The following is a 22,163-nucleotide window of genomic DNA, read 5'->3' on the forward strand; positions in this document are numbered from 1 at the left end:
TTTATTTTCACTTCGGTGCAGATGCACCCCTGTATCCACGAATCTCGGGGTTTCCGTGCATCCTCCGACTTTTCTGCCGCTTCAAAGGTGCGTAGAGGAAAAGTTTTCTCAAAAAGCTCTTTTTGCCATCCGAGTGAATCCATACAAACAAGTGTCAAAAAAGCAATTAGCTTTTAACTAAAACTGAAACTCGTTGTGATTATTATTATTATTGTTTTTTTTTTTTTTTTTTTTTTTTCCACGCAACTGCTTAATTTTGCCATTTTAACAGAGCAACCCAGAGCACTGCCATTTTTCATTTTACCACCCGTACTTTGCGTTGATTAATCCCCTTTGGTTTTTTTTTTACGCGCCCGCCGTTTCACACCCCGTAGTCCTGTATCACAGCTGTGTATGAATTCCCCGCCGTTCTCGGGTCATTAAAAAACTTCTTTACAGCCTCTCGCCACCCTCTTTGCGGGATTTCCCCCACCCACCGAATTAACCTTAAAAACTTCGTCTTTTACGTACGACCCCCATCCCCCCAACCACCACAGTCAACCTTCCATCCTTTTGTTCATCAAGAAGTTTTCTCGTTCCTCAAATTCCTTGTCACTTTACGTCCTCTCGGTTCCCCCGAGCACGCGCCCATAACTCGGCTTTCCATTAAACTTAAACCGATGTATCAATCAGTTCTCTCTCTTTTTTTTCCCCCCTCCCTCCCTCTTTTTCCACCCCCACCCCTCCAATATCAATTTCCCCCTCCTCCTTTTTTCGTTTGATCGACCGACAGTTTATCTTTTATTTCACGGCGATCGCGCGTTCGCTCTATCCAGGGGTCGGAGGGTACATAAAGTACGTGAGGTATGGTTGGAAGGTACATAAAGTGTGTAAGATATAGTTTCGAGGAATTTCGACTTATCCGGGTTACTCTAAAGTAAAGAAAGAAATCTACAAAACGATGACACGCAAATGGAATTAGAAAAGAGTCACCAATACGCATATATCTACGCCCATGAAACCGAAACGTGTGCAGTTACTTTTTTAAGGCAGATGGTTTTTAAAAGCGTCATCACAAGTGTTAATTTGGATTTTTTTAATTTTATAATGAGTAATAATAAATTAAAATTTCACCACAAGCTAAATGTCAGTATTTTTTTATTCATCCAATCCTTATACAAATAAACAACTTTTTTTTTAAATGTCGTGTCATTTATTGCTTTTTTAATTACTAACACTGTTGATGTATCTAATTTTTCATAACTTTTTAGATATTGGGCTGTCAGCTTCTTCAAAACTGAATTTGTTGAATGTAGATGATTCATTGAGAAACGTGGATTCACAGCATTAAAAAAGAGAAAACTAATTTTACGATGCAATCAAGAATTATAATGACTATATTTATTTTAGTAAATGGAAGATCCGTGTCGACATGAGTAAATACATTAAATAAAATTGTAATAAAAAACTTGATTTTTATTTAAAAAATTTACCATTTATTCCATACGTGTACATACCAGTCTAATCATATTTACATCTACATATCTTTATAATTTATGAAGGAGGTTTCATAACTTTATCAAAATGCAACAACAGTAGTAAAACCATTAATTATAACTTTTAAGAGTAAATTAAGAGAATTTGTTGTATATTTTAAAAATATTTTCAACCAAGAATGTTTCTAATAATAAAATTTTAACTCTTAGTACAAGCTCTCAAGGAACAGTAATGAAATTAGCCACCTTCTTCATTAATAGGGTTTAAAAAATTTACACAGTTTCCTCGAATAATAATTATTAAAAGTTTTACTGCATTCTCTGCATTTTGAGAAAATCATTGAATCTCCTAGTGAACTCTATCCTTGGAATTGATAACACTATTTTGATTGTACCTACCGACATTCCTTAAATATATATTTATATATTAAAAAAAAATTACACGTGGTGATTTTTTTGGGTCCGACAGATATGAAATCACCAAAAGTCGAGTCGTTAGAATTACCAGAAGACACAATTGTTGAACAAGCTATGAATATCAAATTACGGGACTATTTATTGCTGGATGAACCAGAACAGGAAAGTTCATTAAACGTATATGCTCATTGTTTATCGAAAAATACTCAAGAACCAATTTTAAAAAGATTGTTGATTGAAGGTAAGTTTCAATTTCGAAATTTTTTCTATATTTAATGACATTATTTTCTATTTTAGTACAAAATATTTTAAATAAATTTTTGCATCATTCTTTGGTACTTATGCTTAACGGTTTTACATTTTAAAATTCCTATAAAATTAAATAATTATTTTCCAGTTTTCTAGTTGCAACCACATACATAGTCAATTAATATAGTTATATTTTACATTTTTTTTTCCTAATATGCAATTCCGCGTATTGTGGTATATTTCACTTGAATTCGATTGTGAGACTTCACTATCTATATTTATATCAGAATTTTTTCGGATTTTAGCTACATCAGCGCAAAAAGCCAAACATCTAGAATCACAAAAAAGTACAGCAGTAAAAAATGAGTCGACAAATGATAACATGTCGAAACGACATCCATCAAAACAGAGAAGATCGAAACGTGCAAAGAAAAAAAAACTTAGCACAAAAAAATTACTAAAAAAACTATTATATTCGTGTGATCAGTGTGAAAGATCTTACTCATACAAAAGAAGTTTAACTAGACATAAAATTTTTGAATGTAACAACAAACGGCGATTTAATTGCGAGCATTGTGAGTACAAAAGCAAACATAAGAGCGCAATGATTCAACATATTTGGAGTATCCACGAAAAAGGTAACTCTATGTTATTATTTTTACTATAACCTGATTTACGTAAATTAAAATTCTTTAATTGTAATTTTTTTCAGACGGACTGTTCGTTGCAAAACCATCAAAACAGCCGAAAAAAGCAAATGCGATCGTTGTGAAAAATTATATGTGACCAAATATCATTTGAGTAGACATATCAAATACATTTGTCACAAACAGCCCCAACTATGTTGCGCCCATTGTAAATATAAGAGCAAACACAAGGCAACTTTGCGAAATCACTTGTGGAGTATTCATAAAAAAGGTAAGATAACAAAAAAAAAATTTAATATTTCATTCCTTATGAGTTGATTATACATATTTACGAATACTAATACACATGTAGTAGTACTAAGAAATGTGATACGTGACACGTATTTTTTATTTTAATATTACTTGGAATTTGTAAATGGAATTGGACATAAGAGATTAATGATTAAATCTTTAAAACAATTTTTATTCAACTTTTTCTATACTTACACTATCTTTACTGTTATAGACAAATTTTTATGTATTTCATTTTGTAGTTGCTGTATATTACTTTTTTTTTATGTTACAGGATACATAAAAATCTTCAAATGCCACTATTGTAATTACAAAAGCAAAGATAAGCTGAATGTCAAAGTGCATTGCCTTTTAAAACATCAAGGAAAAAATATCGAGTTTTTAGACAAATTTGATGACTAACTATTTCATGTTTTTTCATAAATCAACGACCAGTTGAAAATTTTTTTAACAAGTGCTATTTGTTCAAGGCGATTTACCCATTCTTTTTTTCTGTGCGAAATTAAGAATAATATTTCAATCAACTCTCTACTTCTTTTTGTACTGTTTTAGTTGTATCTCTACATAATAAGTGTGCAATTTTGTTTGCTGGATGCATTTTAGCTAGAAAATTTCTTATACATATTAATATACGTATAAATACAAACTGATAGAATGCATCAAGTATTGTTATTGATTTTTTCATCATGTGCATTTTTTTTTCATTTAATCATTCGCAACCAAAACAGATGGGAGCGAGGCTTTTTTTTTTCATCCAAAGAGATTAGTAAAATTGTTTATTTATTAGTATGTATATTTTTTTTTAACAATAAACGATTTTTAAAGTTACAAACCGTATCTTCTTAATTTATAACGTAAATATTAAATTGACGAATGATGCTTTTTTTCTTGAAAATTATTAAATCAACTAATATGATTTATAAAATTTTTAGGTATTGTATTATCAGCTGTGAGAAAGTTTTAATTTTACAAGGGATACTAATATCATGTTGAAAATAATGTCTATATACATCATATTTACAAAGAAACGTTAAACCTCACTGATGACAAGATCATAATCGAATCAAGAGAAGAACTACATTTATGTAACTGATGAATAACAAATTATCACTAATAAAGTAGTTTTTAATTCACAAAAAAATCATTTTAATTTGTATTATGAATTTGGAATACAATAGACTTAAAATTCATGCACTAATATATTAAGAAATTTAAATTAACACCACAAGCTTATAATTTTATAGAATTTTTTTTTTTCAATACGTTTATGTGAACGGATGAATATATTACTAAAAATTTGCTTACATAGTTCCATTTACATTTACACTGATGTGTCTAAATACTATACAAATATTATATACTTTAATGTTAAAATATAGTACAGTATTTCATTCCACGTATATTTATTGCGGAATTCTTACGAATCCTAAATCCCTCATCTTTTTTCCACAAGAATGCGAGTCTTTCGTGCGGGTGCCCCTTGCAAAGTTCCCTCCTCAGATTACTCGGTCATTCATCCTACTACTGTTTACTGAACACTACGATCGTCTCAAGTACACCCCAGCCATAATCAAGTGTAATGGAAGAATCTCGAGCCATCTAAACTTTTGTACAATATAATTTAGTACAATATTCAATGGGCTCAATATGTTTCATTAATATTTCAAGTCAATTTTGATGCTAATAATGAATTATGTAGATTCAAAATGAAAACTTGTAGATTTAAATTAAATAAGAGGGAATATACAATAATAATATACTACTTTAAGTTTCATGCACAAGTTAAGGTGGTATATAATCACATTAACTCGAAGCCTAAAGTTTTGAACAAATGTTCCAATAATACATCTATTTGCATTGTAATTATGTATCTGCATGTAAATTATTTGCATGTTCTATTGAGTACTTTGACAAAAAAAAAATATCGTTAAATTTTTCATGTTGCATTTTTTTGTATAAGCCCACATTGTTGAATGAACAAATGAGGACTTAAAATTAATGTATTTTTTTGTATGTCCTAGGTACTCCAGAAGTTATTACAATTGATGACCTGGAGATGAAACCTATTGTGGATACCAGAAAGAAATGTTACAACTGTACTGTTTGCAAAAAAGAATTTAAATCGAAGAATGAATTATGGGTACACAGAAACTCCAACTACGAGTGTAAAAAACGACGTCGATCCAGGAGTGCTTGTTCTGGCAGAACAACTCCCAAGCGTTTACAAAGGACGCATATGAAAGGTGAGATTGGATATGAATAGTATAAGATGCACTTGAAATAATTTGTTTTTCTCCCAAATATTACTATTTACTCGGACTACTTATCATAAACATTAGATACTATGTACGAATAAGAAAAAAAACATGGGTTTCTAGAGACCAACGAAGCAAAATTCAGTTCACAGCATTTTGGGAAAACTGGCATCGTTCAGAGTTTCTGTAATCCCATAAAGACATTTTTCAGCTTGTAGAGCTCCAATAAAAAGAAGCGTAGTTTTCATTGTTCTAGAGCACGATTTACGATATTCTGACGAATAGAGTCACTGATTCGATTGAAGCAAACAAGCCATGTCTCCTTGCAACATCACTTTGGAAGTCATGCTTTTTATGACTTTTAAAGGATAATTAATTAAACAAAATAAGAATGTTATTTGTAGTGGGTGAAAATAGAGGGGCAGTAATTTTTTGCAATCCACTTTTGTTTGTAAGATCACAATACAAATTGTAACAGACCGATTGTTCATTTTTTCTATTCACAATCGCATGTTTCAAACTGCCCTAATATCATGTTGAAAATAATGTCTATATACATCATATTTACAAAGAAACGTTAAACCTCACTGATGACAAGATCATAATCGAATCAAGAGAAGAACTACATTTATGTAACTGATGAATAACAAATTATCACTAATAAAGTAGTTTTTAATTCACAAAAAAATCATTTTAATTTGTATTATGAATTTGGAATACAATAGACTTAAAATTCATGCACTAATATATTAAGAAATTTAAATTAACACCACAAGCTTATAATTTTATAGAATTTTTTTTTTTCAATACGTTTATGTGAACGGATGAATATATTACTAAAAATTTGCTTACATAGTTCCATTTACATTTACACTGATGTGTCTAAATACTATACAAATATTATATACTTTAATGTTAAAATATAGTACAGTATTTCATTCCACGTATATTTATTGCGGAATTCTTACGAATCCTAAATCCCTCATCTTTTTTCCACAAGAATGCGAGTCTTTCGTGCGGGTGCCCCTTGCAAAGTTCCCTCCTCAGATTACTCGGTCATTCATCCTACTACTGTTTACTGAACACTACGATCGTCTCAAGTACACCCCAGCCATAATCAAGTGTAATGGAAGAATCTCGAGCCATCTAAACTTTTGTACAATATAATTTAGTACAATATTCAATGGGCTCAATTTGTTTCATTAATATTTCAAGTCAATTTTGGTGCTAATAATCAATTATGTAGATTCAAAATGAAAACTTGTAGATTTAAGTTAAATAAGAGGGAATATACAATAATAATATACTACTTTAAGTTTCATGCACAAGTTAAGGTGGTATTTAATCACATTAACTCGAAGCCTAAAGTTTTGAACAAATGTTCCAATAATACATCTATTTGCATTTTAATTATGTATCTGCATGTAAATTATTTGCATGTTCTATTGAGTACTTTGACAAAAAAAAAAAATATCGTTAAATTTTTCATGTTGCATTTTTTTGTATAAGCCCACATTGTTGAATAAAAAAATGAGGACTTAGAACTAATGTATTTTTTTGTATGTCCTAGGTACTCCAGAAGTTATTACAATTGATGACCTGGAGATGAAACCTATTGTGGATTCCAGAAAGAAATGTTACAACTGTACTGTTTGCAAAAAAGAATTTAAATCGAAGAATGAATTATGGGTACACAGAAACTCCAACTACGAGTGTAAAAAACGACGTCGATCCAGGAGTGCTTGTTCTGGCAGAACAACTCCCAAGCGTTTACAAAGGACGCATATGAAAGGTGAGATTGGATATGAATAGTATAAGATGCAATGATGTGCACTTGAAATAATTTGTTTTTCTCCCAAATATTACTATTTACTCGGACTACTTATCATAAACATTAGATACTATGTACGAATAACAAAAAAAACATGGGTTTCTAGAGACCCATGAGTCATAGAGACGAAGCAAAATTCAGTTCACAGCATTTTGGGATAACTGCCATCGTTCATAAAAAGAAGCGTAGTTTTCATTGTTCTAGAGCACGATTTACGATATTCTGACGAATAGAGTCACTGATTCGATTGAAGCAAACAAGCCATGTCTCCTTGCAACAACACTTTGGAAGTCATGCTTTTTATGACTTTTACAGGATAATTAATTAAACAAAATAAGAATGTTATTTGTAGTGGGTGAAAATAGAGGGGCAGTAATTTTTTGCAATCCACTTTTGTTTGTAAGATCACAATACAAATTTGAACAGACCGATTGTTCATTTTTTCTATTCACAGTTGCATATTTCAAACTGCCCTACGTATAAACTCCCAACTTCTGTAGGAATTACGGGGCATGAGCCATTTTTTTAAAAGTCCTAACTGTAATTTTTGTAACTTAATACTTTAGAAAATCTTCACTACAAAACAGATAAAAAAAACTTGCCGTATATAATTTGTTGTTCGTGTATTTCAGATGCTTCAGAAATTATAACTACTGATGCTTCTGAGAAAAAATCCTCATTAGATGTGCCATACACATGCTACAATTGTCAGATTTGCTCCAAAACATTCGAGTCGAAAAATGAGCAATCGATTCATTGGCGTTCCAAATACCAAAGACAGCGTCGATCCAAAAGTGTTTGTTCTTTGGGTAGAAATACCCCGTTGCACGAAATGGGTGAGATTTAAATACATTGCCACAAAAAAATTAGTGTTCTATAGAATTTGTACTTGAACATTTATAACAGAGGAATCACGTTTTACTTTTAGATCACAATTCAGTGAGTGCCATTAAACCTGGGAACGAAATAATAGAGTTGAGATACTTATGTGATCTTTGTGATTGCTCCTACTCCCACGAACGAAGCTTAAAGTCTCACCAGAAAAACAAATGCAAACAGAATCCATTCAAAGCTGACATAAGCAACAGAGGTAAAATTAAATTTAAAAAAAGTTATTACTAGTTGCAATTAGTCCCATTACGAAAGCAATTTGCAGTTTTTAATGGAAAATTAGAATGACTTTTTACTTAAAGAGTCTTTTGTTACAGTTGCATCGAAAGTTAATTCCACGAAGGCAAAACGAATACACAAATGCAACAAATGCAAAAAGACATACTATACTAAAGGTGGCTTAACGCGGCACGTTAAATATGGTTGCGAGGGGACGAAAAAGCCTGCGTTTATATGTGAACATTGTAATCACGGTACAATGCGTAAGTCCACAATAGAGCGGCACATATGGAAGAATCACACTTAGGTAAGAATCAAACTACGTTTCACTATCATAGTGGTAGTCATATATATATATATATATATATATATATATATATATATATATATATATATATACACGTATATACTTTTTTATGAAAAAGTAACTTTACAGTGTTTTGCCGAAATCATCTTTGCTACAACAAAATGAAAAGTTTGAGTTCAAATTGAAAAAATACTTATAATTAATATGCGACTCTGACATTATTTTTACTGTTATTTATTTTGTGCTTGTTGTTATAATGAGGCAATGCTTTGTGCAATGATGTTGTTGTACTTGATGTAATTATAAACAAAATATTTATTGTTTTTTTTTTTTTTAATTTTGTGTTGCAGGATCGAAAAAGGTGTAAAACACGATGAAGAAAAAATTTAATTTTTAAGGTTTTGGTTGTCATGAGATACTTTCAAAAAGGATTCATGGAATTCGTGTTTCTTCAGTTGATAAAATAAATATTAATAAAAATTTATGAAAAGGAAATAACTCTTAAATATATGATAATAAAAAATAATTTCATTTTGTGTTAAATAAAAATAAATAAAAATCTTTAAAATTTATTTTATTATTTTATATTATTTGTAATCAGTGATTACTGTTTTACTCATCAAAAAACTCAAGATAACCCCTAATTTCTGTAATGGTATTTATCATGTGGGTGCATCTTCTGGCCTTTTCACCGTAGTTAAATGGTGTTTTAACGAAAAACGCAGCTCTCAGCATGGACCTTAGCTGACGAAACATCTTACTTGAAGAAGCGAGCTCTATTGATTAAAAATACATGTCAAATTCTGTCAACACCTAAGGTTTATGCTTTGATTGATTCAAATTTTTAAATATTTATAAACCTCTGGGGTGAAAATAATTTTAAAAACCTTTGGTCTACCTATTTTAAATATTGCATTCATTGTTGAGAAGACATCATCATGTGTGTGTAGTTTTAAATAACAACAAGTATTACTCGTTTACTAACAAAAAATTTATCCTGTGTATGTCGTGCATGTTACGTATGTGTAGAATATGCGTTTACAAAAATACGTATAGTTGTTTAGTTTTACATTCTACATTATTGTGATCATCTCAAAAAAATAACATCTCAACTAATCATAAAAGGTGTAGCCTTGGACAGATACATGTTATTACAGCAATTATGTCTTGTATAGATATCGAGGTACCAGATTTGGATACTCTACATTCAACTGAAGAAATAAACGTGGGAGAGCCGGCCGTTTATTTGCAGACATACGACAAGCCTGTCGACCGACCCCTCGAAAGAAGGCCTGACCAGAAAAATTTAGCAGAATTAAGAGTCAAACTACATCGTATTGATAACCGATCAGTGAAGCTGGAAGAAAAATATCCTTGTAAGGGATGTGGTGAATCATACAAATTTGAAAGGGATTTGTGGGCACATAAGTACTATGAATGTAAAATTCAAAAACCGGATACTCACACAAAAAATAAAGAGATCAGAGGTAAAATAGGTTTTAGAAATTATTATCTTTTTTTCAGTTTTATTGTTTCTTCATATTTTTGGTTTGCTTATCACCATAGTTTATTGATGTATAAAATAAATTTCTTGACATTTGACAAGTAGTACTATTATGTGGTAACTTGCAAACTTGCGAATTATTTATAAAATGAACAACAAGAAAAAGTGAAGAATAAAATAGATTATTTCAATTTATATCTTTAAATTTACGAGTCATTCACTGTTGCAGAGCCATCAAAAGTTAAATCAACGAAGTCGTATAACAAACATGTGTGTAATCTATGCTCAAAAACGTACACTCACAAAGGCGCTTTAACAAGACATGTTAGGTACGAGTGTCAAAAAATTCCTCAATTCAAGTGTGAATATTGCTCTTATCAGTGCAAGCGAAAAGAACATTTGTTAATTCACCTTTGGAACGTACACGAAAAAGGTACAAATTTATGTCTCAGTATCCTATTAGTATCTATCCTACTACAATTTTTACAACATTTCTCTTCAAGCATAATAACAATAACTATCAAACATTATAATTAATAAATAATTAAACGGAATACTTGAAACTTTTATTTATTCTTATAACATTAATATCCTATGAGGATGAATCATAAGCAAGCCTAGCCGCCAGAGGGCAGCAGGGCAAGATGCTACCTAGAGATATACATATATTATTTAAACACGGTTTATCGGTTTATCTATCATGGCGTTTCACCAATACACTTTCATTGTTACTTTTATATGAAAGAGCGGGAGATTTTAAATTTTAAGAATGAATGAGCAAATTTCCAAAGAGAATTATTATGGTACTTTAAATATAAGTCAATTTAAGAAACTGCTAAAAGCAACAATGTAAATAATTTTTATAAATTTTTTTATGAAACAATGTAAATAAGCAGTATTCAAATAATATATCTATATATCTCTTGGTAGTAGCTTGTCCTGCTGCCCTCTGGCGGTTGAGCTTGCTCATGATTTATCCTCATTTACAGATAAAGAACTACCATACTAGAATGGTAAACTTGTATTATTCCATCGTCTAGGGATTTTTCGTACTGGAAAAATAATGTTTGCAGTGTACTTTTAATATTTTAATTGAGAACCATTATGATTTACTTGAACATTATTATACAAAAAAGCAGCTAAATTTTTGCATCTGAGGCGTGACTTCTACATTTCTCGCACGAGCAAAAAATATAATAATATTTTTGTGAGTTTAAAAAATGTTTTGGTTCATGAATATTAGCACTATTACTTCATTTTTAGCTATTTTTGTAAATTATTGTTATTTATACCATAATAATCACATTTTAAATGTAACTGTGTATTTTACAACGTAAAATAACAGAATCTACAATTTTTCTCGACCATAAATTAATCTAAAACATAAGTTGTAGCAAAAGAACTAGTTTTTTTGACATATTAAAATATTTACTTAATTTTCAAAGCATCAAACAAGTCAAAAAAGAAAATATAAAAATATAAAAAAATTGTTGATAAGATCTCAAAATTTAGTGCATACAACTTTGTGGTATTTTATCAACTTTATACTACCTTTTATTTTATCTAAAAAGGTGTTTTTAAATTTTATTTTTTTAAGCTTTATATTTTATCTCGACTGTGTATTGACCTAAAATATCCACTTGAAAAGTCACATGCAAAAATTGATTTTAATTTCTCAGAGTTATGCAATCTTGGAACCGGTAACATTTTACTTCCAACTAAATTTCTGGATTTGAAACTGTCAGCTTGTGGTGTGTTACGAAAACATAGCTAAAAATCAAACTGGAGCCCTATCGCATGTAAAGTTTTCGAGATAGTCGAACTACATGATTTTATAAGTGGCGGCTGTGAAGCAGTAGTACCTAATACTATTCGCAACAAAAAGAATTGTGCAAACTGTAGAAATACTGTACGAGCAGTAAAAAGTCCCCAAGACGATGGAATAATACCAGTTTATTATTCTAGAAAATTCATTTTTATTGTTTATTTTCTTATGATAAATGTATTTCATTGTATGTTTCAGGATTCATGGCAGTGTACAAATGTCCCTATTGTAGTTTTACAAGCAAGATCAAGTCAAATTTAAAAGTGCACATAAACTCGAACCACAACAAAAAAAATTAAATTTGAAATTTATGCTTAAATAAAATGTCATCGATCAAATTATATTAAAATGGACAACTCTCAATTGAATTTTTTTATTTTTTATTGTACTTTTTTCTCATCAAAATAAACAGTTTGGTAATCTAATTAATAAAATAAATAAAATAAGGAAAAAATGTTTCATTGTAACGTAATTTTTATACACATTATTTTTATTTTTATCAAATATTTATACTTCTATAATCAAAAGACTTAAAGCATGAAGGTATGAATTAATTTGAAGGAGCGTAATAATATACGTTAGTTTTTGTTTTTCTTCGGTACATAGCTCTTAAACTCTATGCTACAACGATTCGTTAAGATGTTAATTTTTGAGACATATCTCTATCTATAAATCTATAAATATTTTCTGATCAAAGCAACGCTTTTGTTTACAAAAAAGCATTAATTTGGTCATTTTGAGTTTTTTAGTTTCAAGAGAAAAATTTAATTAAAAAAATTATTTAAAATTAAAAAAAATTTTTTTTAAATCGGTCCTAAAATTTAAAAAGATGTAATAACTAAGCTTTTTATTTAAAACTGTTTAATATGACATTAAAATAAGTGGTATTTAAAAATTTTTTTTTGGATTTTAGCCGCTAATACTAAAAATAATTTTATGTTACACATTTGCTGCGAGGGAGTAAAAAAATTTTTTGCTGCTAGCTTTCACGTATATCAAAAAAATAATAATAACAAGATATTTAATGACCAAGATTCTTATTCATTTACAACAAATTAATGTGATAAAAAGTGCAAATTTTTTTTCTGTGTAAGGTTCTCCGTAACAAAATATAATGAATCTTCCCATGACCTCGGAATTTATACAACATCGAGTTATTCTTTATTTAATCAATTCTAAGAAAAAAGCCAAACTGTTTTATAAGTTACTGCATATTTTCAAATAATAGCAGGTAAAGCTTTAAAAAGGGAAAATAACTATAGTTGAGCCTGCAACATTTCCCTTGCTTTGCATCCATTTCAACATTCGAGGTAATTACAATTTATGTAGTAAAATGTGAATTTCGACCATCAAAGTAAATCCAGTTATCTGGTTTTTGAGAAAATAAGTAAATGTGGTAAGAGGAGCATCAAATCAAAGGGGATAATAAGTTAAAAGAGCAAGCACACAGACTTCCGTAAAATACTGATTAAAATGTAATGGAGGTAATCTGTCCAAGTAAATTATAATTACGCCATTACTAATCCAACGCGCTACCATTTGCATAAATAAATGCAAAATTTTAAGCTCAATCCCATCGTTGCAGCTCTTTGCCAGTACATTTTTTACTTGAATGTAAAATCATGAAAAAATGTTAATTTTATGGCCGAAATATGAAAATATCAACTACGTGTTATTTATAACTGTTGGGAGTGTGACCATAGGTCGACATTGTTTATTACAATCCTTCAACTCGTCCCTTGGGTTACTCCGACTTACCTTCAGAAGGAACAAAATTATTTTTGCAAATACGCGCTCCACACGGGCTAATACAAGAAAGTTGGCACCCATTAGTTTTTCGTTCTACCTTGTTTCGAAAACTTTTCGTTAATGAAACAATCTGTCTTCTCATCTCGTGCATGAGAGTGGCGAGAAAAAAGTAGTTACCTTCGGCTCACTGTAAACTTTGGGCTCGTCCGAGGGAGAGGGGGGGAGGAGCGCTCATTCGCTATTCTCAACGGCATCTCTTTTAATTTTCCCTTCTCTTGGTTCCGCCGCTACCTCGTGCTCGGCGTTAATTTGCGTAGCCAAGTGGCGTATGCTCTTATACATCTTACGCCCTACTGCTCCTTTTTTTTTTTTTTTTATGTCCCTCAAGCCAAGCTCTGGAAGTAAGTTGGTTTGTCCATACAATTTGGGTTATCGTTGACGATGCCTTGGGGAGGTAAGTGTAAATATTTACGGAAAGCAAGTGGTTTCGAAGCGAGGATCAAAAATTGTTTTTCAACAAAAGGAGGCGATGCAGATAAAATTAAGGGTCCCTGTAATAGCTGACTTTTACTCTTTCGGGGAGCAAGTGGCTTGTGAAACACAATGCTACGGATGAATGCTAATACTTTTATGTTGCACGTACTTTTCGATCATGATTCTCTAGCATGAAACAACGTCATCCAGCTAATTATCAGGATATCCGGTAATGTCAAGAATAAGTTGTTTTATAATAAATAATAACTGGGATGAAAAAATTACTTGGAAGATTATTTTGTACATAAACAATACAGAATAAAACTAATAATTAAAACTTATTTTTCCTATAAAAAAAAATTCTAGGAATCCGATATTCCATGGACAGAAATGTAAATAAAGAACATACAATACATGTCACCATTAATTATATTAATAAATATTTTAATTTGAAAAAAATAACTTATACCTACCTTATCATACGTGCAAATAACAGTGTATTTTATATGTATTGGCATTTTTTTTCTCAGAGTTTTGAAATTGAATCAAAAAATTGAAACATCGTTTTTTTTTGTTTTATTACAGGTCTCGACAAGTAGTTGTTTCAAGCACAGCTACTTATTAATGATGAACTTGATTCCCAAGCAAATCAAAAGAGGCTTAATTCGACGTGTTTTTACTTTTATGAAAAAAATTTCCGACCTTTTACATCTGAAATAGATTAAGTGGGGCATCCCTGTTGTGCATATAAAAAAAAAAACACGCTCCCATACGAGATAAAAATCTTCACCAGGACTAGCCAGCGAAACTTGGAAAAAAAAAATCGTTATTGGAAAACATATAATAATATACAAATACTGTACTTTGCAACAACATGATAAAACGAGAATTTTATTCTTACATCTTACAAGTCTTACAATAGTACCTCATCATTTTGTATTTTACAACTGTATCAAGTGATAATTCTGTATCTTTAATTATATCTAAATAAAAAAACAAAATTTTCAATTAAAAATGTATCTCGATACGTACTGCTCGTTCAAGTCGACATACAAACAGAACTGTTTTGCAAATAAGCACCGAAATGACGTGAAAAGGAAACATTGATGCAATAACCCACGCGCATACCCTTTTCAGGATCAAGTGAGTATAGTCCCCTCAGACCAGAGCTTTATCAACTTGGCGGAAAATCCGGCGAGATCGGAAGATCATGTGTGCTCCATTTGCATCCCCTGGAGTTTCCACCCGTACACGCGAGCGTCGATAAAGCTCTTTTCTATTTCTATTCGAGGGACGGGGTGGAAAGAGGGGGGGGGCGAACACCCCTCGTTGAACGGCTTAACGAAACCTAATGACTCGCAGCGGAGGGAGGGCGTTCCCCGTTTCTTCGGCTAACTCGCGCGGATTAAAGGCCGCAATTTATACCTCCCGTGTGCGGTACATTGTGTCTACCCCCCCCCCCCCTCAAGAAACTCGGCTGTTTCGTAAAAATGGTCCACGAAGGAGCGAGGCTGCGACGGGTAAGTATGATTCGCGGGAGTTTTATTTTTCAGCCCTTCCTTCCCATTTCCCGGGCGCGCGGACACGTTAATCGCCCGACGAGCGCAACTTTCCATCCATTTTTTTTTTTCCCTTCTCCTCCTTGTTCTTGCCTCTGCTCGACGTTTGGGTCGTCTCGCGCGAAGGAACAGCTGCAGGTTACGCGCCTCGCCCCAGATTCCTGATGTACCTTCCTTCCCTCCCTACCCTCCGAGTTGGAGGAGGAGGTGTATTTTTTTTTTTTTTTTTTTTCGGATGTAGTGCTGTGGTGACTCGAAGTATTATCATTTCCATTTTTTTTTTTTTTTTTTTAGATTCTTCTTCTAAAAATATGTCCTTTGTGTTCCTTCTTGGGAGAAAAGTTGCATATACACACTCGTGTTTTCGAGACAACTTGGAATATTGCTGCTGCTACTGTTGTTTTTATTGTCACAGCAACTGTTTACTTTGTATACTTTAGGTAAATATAGGATCTTCAAGATGGGGGAAGATATACTTGCCGAAAAAACACACGAATCTGCTTAGTTGCGATCTCTTCGTGTACCAAAAATTTTGCCTCGCGAACAATGTATGCGTATTTAGCTTTAATTTTCAGATATTGTTTGTTTGTATTGTCTATATTAAACTACAGTACGCTTGTATACTGGTTAATAAGAAGCTAAATTTAGGCAAGACTTTGGCTGTATTTTTTAACAAAAGTAAAAAATATACGACTTCTGAATGTATTTTATTATATTTGTTTATGATACAGTGGTGATTTTACGGTAACGTTGGCAAGAAAACTCAAGCAGATTAAATCAACACAGTTCGAAATAGATAAGTTGTAAATAAAGTGTTTTTAAGACTAGCAAATTATGTTACAAGTGCATGATTCAAGTCAAGAGATAAAGTAAAAAAAGAAAAAAAAAGTTTGAAAAAACGTAGACGTAATAAAACAATGATACAATCAACAATTAAGTTTTGTAAGTTGGTAATTCATTCCGATCTTTTCGCAAGATCCGATTATAAAGAGATGTAGGATTCGTTATCTTCGAACCATTGTAATTTTAGCACTTGACGAAATTAATTAATTTGTATTGAACGAGAATTGCGTATAAAGCCTTGGTATATAAAGACACACGTTTCAATAAACAGTGGCGTCCGCCCTAGTTACGGACGAAGCAGCAGAAATCGCCCCCTTCCTTATTTCGGGATCTTCCTGGCTAAGCCAACCTTTGCTCTGCTGTACATTATTTATCTTCATTTTTTTTTTTTTTTTTTTCTGATGAAAAAGGACAAAAATATAAAAAAGTTACACCCGTAAATATACCTGTACTGAAAGTTTTAAGTAAAGTATCTTGAAATTATACGTTATACACTACGTTATCTTTCAATGATGGCACGCGTTCCAAATTCAATACTTTGTTCCGAATAAAGCCTGTCTCAGTCGAGTCAAAACAACATTTTTGACAACGTAGTTTATCTTCCGTTAAAGCGTAGATCTTTGAAACATAAAATACACTTAGTACGTAAACTCCACCCCCACCCACCCCCAAGCTACGAAGGTGGGTGCTATGCTAACGACACATTAATTAATCGGGTCGTCGTCGTCGTCAACGTGGCAAGCCGAGCGTTAAATTAGTGCTCATCCTTCTAATGAAATAATCGACGTCGAAGGAGCTCATCTTTCACCCCCTTGGCTGCTGCGCGCCATCTCCATCGAGCTGTCTTTCGTCCCTCGAAACTTCTTCGAGCTTTATTTTGCGCGCAAGGGATAATTTTCGGGGCAAGGATGACAAATTTCACGTCAGAGTAACACTTGTCAAGACGATCGTGTCCATTAGCAACTCTTCCCGTTCGAATTCACTGAGCAACCCAATTATTTCTTTACCCTCATTCCGTTGCACATTACAAGCTTATTAAAAATCATGGTTTATTGAATTATAATTTGTTGTTTTTTTAATTACGAATTTCTCGTTTAATCGTACAAAACGTTTTTCAATTAAAAGAAAATATTTAACGGAACGAGGATAAATAAATAATTATCTTTGATTCAAAGAATTGGGTTGCTCGTACAACGAGGTTACTTTCATTTTGAAAACAGCTCCGATGATTCCACGTAGTGAGGTAAACATCCGGAGCCCAAAATCCCGGCGTCTATTGCCATCATCGTCATTCCGTGGAAAACCACGAGTCGATTTATCAGAATTCCCCGCGCTATCCCTCCGAGGAATAACCCGCCATCGAAAAGCCACTTCTACGACAACCGACGCCCAGGAATGTCCTCCTCTCCTTCTCTCTGCGAGCGATTCAAATTCACCCGAGACGAATCGATGCCGGGGCGTATTATACGTGCTCCCTGAACGTCGCGGGTAAGCGACTTCCCCCCCCCCTTTTCGCGATAATTGCACGCGATAGCCAAGCCGAGATCTCCCCGATAGCAAAACTACCGAGTTCGTGTACCCGCCGTAACCGATGAATAAAATATCTTCCAAGGTCCCCATAAGCCAAAAAGTCAAAGGGCGGAAAAATTTGTTGTTTTTTTTTTTCCGGTAGAGCAAAAGAGGGGCAGGGGGACAATGAGCAGCTCTCGAATCGGAAGAAGGAAATTCGTCTCGAAAGCTTTTTGTTCTTCCCGCGATCCCTTGGCTCCCCTTGGTTGGTACATATGTATACCCCGTTAGCTCGGAATTTCGGGAATCACGAGCGAGAGATAATGAACGTATACGCACGTATTATCGCTCGGGTCTTTTTAAAGAACATAATGGTATATATTGTTGGGCTCAAGCGTCCGAATCGAGCTTTTGTCGTCGAATGGGATAATTTGTTTGTGCCTTCGGTGTATACCTTGAGCCGTAATTTGTGTTATCGAGTACAATGTGTATATGTATATATGTTACGTATAGGCACGTAACAATAACCATATCCACGCTTTTGTGACGAAAACGTGTGAATAAAAGCTCTCTCCGAGCAAACCAGGGGATTGTGAGTTGTAGGATATAGGGACGCGAGCGTAAACAGGAAGACTTGGTTGGAAGCTTCTTTTAAAAAAATATATATGTGCAGTGTGTTCCTCCTCCGGTGGAAACTTTGGCCAATTACTCAGGTCTCACGTGTCTGGTTCTTTTTTTTTTTCCTCCTCCTGCCTGGGTGCGGAAAAATTTTCACGAGGAAAGTTCGGCGCACCGCAATCACTAAATTTGCCGGGGCTGATTCATGGGACTCTTCCTCGGTTTTATTCGACCGCAGAAGACTTGGGCTGTTTACCGGATCGGCTTGTACGTTAAGCGCTGTTTTGCTCGATGACGATCCGTGCGTGATTTTTTTTTTTTTTTTTTTCCTTTAAAACCTTTACTTTTCTCAAGCTTGCGAGGTCAACGCGAATCCCCCCACTTCATTATCCCCGCGTTTGGAGGAAGGAGTGACGTCGAGTCGGGAAAAATACGGGAAATGCCCGGGAGTTCTCGATTTTCGCTGCGGCGCGCTGAAAAATAACAAAGGAGCTCCTGTACTGAATGCGCAAGCTAGCTCCACGTGTGCAAAAAAAAAAAATATATATATATAGAGGGCTAAGAGGAAGGAGGAGGAGGAGGAAAAGCTTTGGGCGATCTATGCAAAAATTTTTCCGTCAAGTCAGCGACTCTCAGGTGATATATACACCCACGTGTGTGTGAGTGGGTGGGTGGGTAAAACCCGGTGGCTCGCACTGCACCGCGTCAAAGTCCGGCCAGACGCGGCGCGTCGTCTCTCCGGGGTCTTATCTCCGGCGCCTCTTTTTTGCTCGCCCGTGTGGACCTTCTTCTCCGCTCTTTCTTTATTTTTTTTTTTTTTTTTTTTTTTTTTCTCCGACTGACAGGCCATAAAGTGTATGTGCGCTCGGCTCGAAGAGTGCGCCTGACGTCCCCTCCCCCAACTGCGCCCGTGAAGCTAATCGGACGTGTCGCTTTGGATACTGCGTATGTGTACTCCCTCTCGCTTGCCGTGTACAGCAAATGACACGTATACATACACCTTTGCTCCGCCACTCCCTTGCGAAGCTTTTTTTTTTTTTTTTTACGGGCCACACACGAGCATGATAATGGGTTTTGATGACTATAATAAATTTGGCGGTGCCTTTTTTTCCTTTTTTTTCTTTTTATATATATATATATATATATATAACGTACCTACGTATGTGCGCGCGGTGTGTATTTGTATATAAACCGCGTAAAACCAGCGGAATGAGGATAAAGTGGGGCGATTTTTCACGGTTACCTCGAGGAGAGTTATTTGTTTGGAAATCGAGGGCCAAAGTGGGCGCGAAGATTACACACACACACACATATACATTTCTTTCGGAAGAGCAGCCGAGCTTTCATTTCCCCGGTTCTCGTTGATTCGCTTTACATCACGGGGGGGTGGCTTTTTTTTTTCTTCTCGTTTGTACTTACGTAATCCGACGAAGGTTGTATCACTTCGTTCGGTGTGCCATGAGGTGGCGTATTTTATTCACGTCTCGACCGAGTCGATGTATCCATTAGGGATGACGCGGTGTGCGTAATGATTCCTCCCCTGTGAATTTGGATTACCCGGTAAACAAACAAACAAACAAACAAAAAACAAAAAAAAAAAATGTAGTTTTCTTGTGATGCAAAACAGTATACACGTTACGCACTCCATCACTGCGATCATTACGAAAACTCATTTCACCCCCCCTCTCCCCCACTGTCAAAAAAGAAGAGCATTTCTCATTAGCATATTTAGATAGGGCGTGAAAAAGAAGGCGCTCGGGTGAGAATGGAAAAAAGGGTGAGTGGCTCGAGAAAAATGAGAAAAGTATCCCGGGGGGGAAGTAAGCCGATAAGGTGCACGGTGTATAGGGTACAATCGTACACACTGCAGGTATATACAGTGGCTTGCAGATGGTACTGATCGGACGCGACCCTAATTTATCGATGTATCCTTTCCTCCTTTTTCGTGAATACACGCGTTTTCCTCTCTACCTCGTCTTTTTGTGTCATTTGTATATTTATCACACTTTGTGTTAAAACCACGTGACCGCGCAGTTCATTTGATTTTCCGCGATGTATAATTTTAGCGAGTGTAGTACGCAAATGTCACTGTGGATATATAAATTAACATAAATTGTCACCTTTGTAGCGGAGTTTACTGTCTCTGCTTTGATTTTACAGATTATTATTTAGGCTCTCAATGATAAGGAATTTACAGGTTTTTGTGTCGATTTTCTTTCACGTACATGGACAAGAATCAGCTCATTTGAAATAAACGTTCGAAATCTCTTTTAGGTGACATTAAAAATCTCTCACCAGCTTCATGAGACTTTCCATGACTTTCGAATACCTCCGGGATATTTGAAGACTGTTATTGACTTTCAGGGACTTGAAACCATTAGAAGAAGTCTTTGATGAAATCTCAAAGTCTTACGTAGTCTAAGACTTGTGTATCTTCAAATGACCTTAAGCTAGATCCCTTCAGTCTTCAAACAGATTTCAGGAGACCATAAAGCCATCAAAAGTCTTGAACGACATTGAACACCTTTTGGCGATTTTCAAGTTTTTCATTAACTTTTAGACATTCAAAAACTTGGTGGGACTTTAAGGTTTCAAGAGTCTTAAACGTCAAAAGTTCCAAATTTTGCAATCCTTCAGAGACCTTCCCAGACCTACGTAATCCATGCAAGTCTCCAAAAACTTGTAGTCTTTCGATGAATTGAGAGACTTTAAAGTCATCAAACGAGTCTCGTGTGACTTCAAATGCATTGAGAGACTTTTTTTACCCTTTAGATACTCTCAAGGATGTTAAATGACTCTTTCAGTCTATGAAATACTTTGAGATGGCTCCCTCGCGTATATATCAATGAATCGTCAGCTTAACGTCGCTTCGCACCACGAAAAAAAAAAAAAAAAAAGTCGACCGATCGCGGTAAACGACCACACTGTACGTAGCGAATTTCATAAACGTATACACCAGCGATCGGCCGACCGCGAGAACGCCCCGAAACTCGCGCTTCGAGGCGTCTAATTTCCATGCACAACGCGCCGTTAATTTTGCAAGTGCAGCGGGAGCCGCGAGCCAACCGCAGAACGGCCAAATGAGATCCGCAGCGCTCGGGAAACTTAATCGACTGCTCTCCCAAGTGGGAGGGGGGGAAAAAAAACGAACGAAACCGCGAAGAGAAGGGGATTCCCGTGATTCTTTTCGGAGCCAGCATGGAAAGAAGGGACCGCGTGATTACCATGTGCACTGCTCCTTTAGGTAATTATCCCTATGCGATCGGGAAAAGTAATGCGACCGGCGCAGAGCAAACGAATTGGCCCGGGAGAGAGGGGGCCATTCCGGTGATGCGAATTAGAGTGTAGCACACGAGCAATTTGACGCACGGCCGATTGAGCTACGGCTACGCCGACTCGGAGCGTTAATTACGCGCCGTTCGGTCGTTTATTTGCAGTGTAGATGGCCGGGCTAACGAAGGGAGCTTCCTGTACGGGGGGGGGGGGGCAAATTCGTCGTG

The 22,163-nt window shown here is 34.5% G+C and overlaps 3 protein-coding genes across 3 annotated transcripts; all 3 read left to right on the forward strand.

The window, feature by feature from the left end:
* The first annotated feature begins 1,888 nt into the window (after nucleotides 1–1,888).
* LOC149375091 (uncharacterized) lies at nucleotides 1,889–2,633 on the forward strand. The gene is made up of 3 exons (XM_089590464.1): nucleotides 1,889–2,133; nucleotides 2,447–2,563; nucleotides 2,629–2,633. The coding sequence occupies exons 1-3, from the start codon at nucleotides 1,947–1,949 to the stop codon at nucleotides 2,631–2,633; spliced, it is 309 nt and encodes a 102-aa protein (XP_089446590.1). The 5' UTR covers nucleotides 1,889–1,946.
* Nucleotides 2,634–5,121: 2,488 nt separating this feature from the next.
* Nucleotides 5,122–9,005, forward strand: LOC106646170 (uncharacterized). Its single transcript, XM_089590408.1, has 6 exons — nucleotides 5,122–5,322; nucleotides 6,905–7,126; nucleotides 7,798–8,001; nucleotides 8,094–8,255; nucleotides 8,374–8,582; nucleotides 8,933–9,005. The coding sequence occupies exons 1-5, from the start codon at nucleotides 5,136–5,138 to the stop codon at nucleotides 8,580–8,582; spliced, it is 984 nt and encodes a 327-aa protein (XP_089446534.1). The 5' UTR covers nucleotides 5,122–5,135; the 3' UTR covers nucleotides 8,933–9,005.
* Nucleotides 9,006–9,744: 739 nt separating this feature from the next.
* Nucleotides 9,745–12,254, forward strand: LOC149375092 (uncharacterized). The gene is made up of 3 exons (XM_089590465.1): nucleotides 9,745–10,069; nucleotides 10,316–10,519; nucleotides 12,110–12,254. The coding sequence occupies exons 1-3, from the start codon at nucleotides 9,745–9,747 to the stop codon at nucleotides 12,208–12,210; spliced, it is 630 nt and encodes a 209-aa protein (XP_089446591.1). The 3' UTR covers nucleotides 12,211–12,254.
* Nucleotides 12,255–22,163: the final 9,909 nt, after the last annotated feature.

Source organism: Copidosoma floridanum, unplaced genomic scaffold, assembly GCF_036245765.1.
Source record: "Copidosoma floridanum isolate Cflo_tuat_1 unplaced genomic scaffold, Cflo_Japanese_pri ptg000012l, whole genome shotgun sequence".
Classification (NCBI taxonomy): Eukaryota; Metazoa; Arthropoda; class Insecta; order Hymenoptera; family Encyrtidae; genus Copidosoma; species Copidosoma floridanum.

What these genes read in the sequence shown, in the direction of transcription:
- LOC149375092 (XM_089590465.1), top strand. Translation starts at nt 9,745, where the DNA reads ATGTCTTGTATAGATATCGAGGTACCAGATTTGGATACTCTACATTCA. An exon ending in AAAAAATAAAGAGATCAGAG is followed by an intron (nt 10,070 to 10,315) that starts GTAAAATAGGTT and finishes TCACTGTTGCAG; the next exon opens with AGCCATCAAAAGTTAAATCA. An exon ending in TTGGAACGTACACGAAAAAG is followed by an intron (nt 10,520 to 12,109) that starts GTACAAATTTAT and finishes TGTATGTTTCAG; the next exon opens with GATTCATGGCAGTGTACAAA.
- LOC149375091 (XM_089590464.1), top strand. Translation starts at nt 1,947, where the DNA reads ATGAAATCACCAAAAGTCGAGTCGTTAGAATTACCAGAAGACACAATT. An exon ending in AAAAAGATTGTTGATTGAAG is followed by an intron (nt 2,134 to 2,446) that starts GTAAGTTTCAAT and finishes TTCGGATTTTAG; the next exon opens with CTACATCAGCGCAAAAAGCC.
- LOC106646170 (XM_089590408.1), top strand. Translation starts at nt 5,136, where the DNA reads ATGAAACCTATTGTGGATACCAGAAAGAAATGTTACAACTGTACTGTT. An exon ending in TACCCCGTTGCACGAAATGG is followed by an intron (nt 8,002 to 8,093) that starts GTGAGATTTAAA and finishes TTTTACTTTTAG; the next exon opens with ATCACAATTCAGTGAGTGCC. An exon ending in AGCTGACATAAGCAACAGAG is followed by an intron (nt 8,256 to 8,373) that starts GTAAAATTAAAT and finishes CTTTTGTTACAG; the next exon opens with TTGCATCGAAAGTTAATTCC.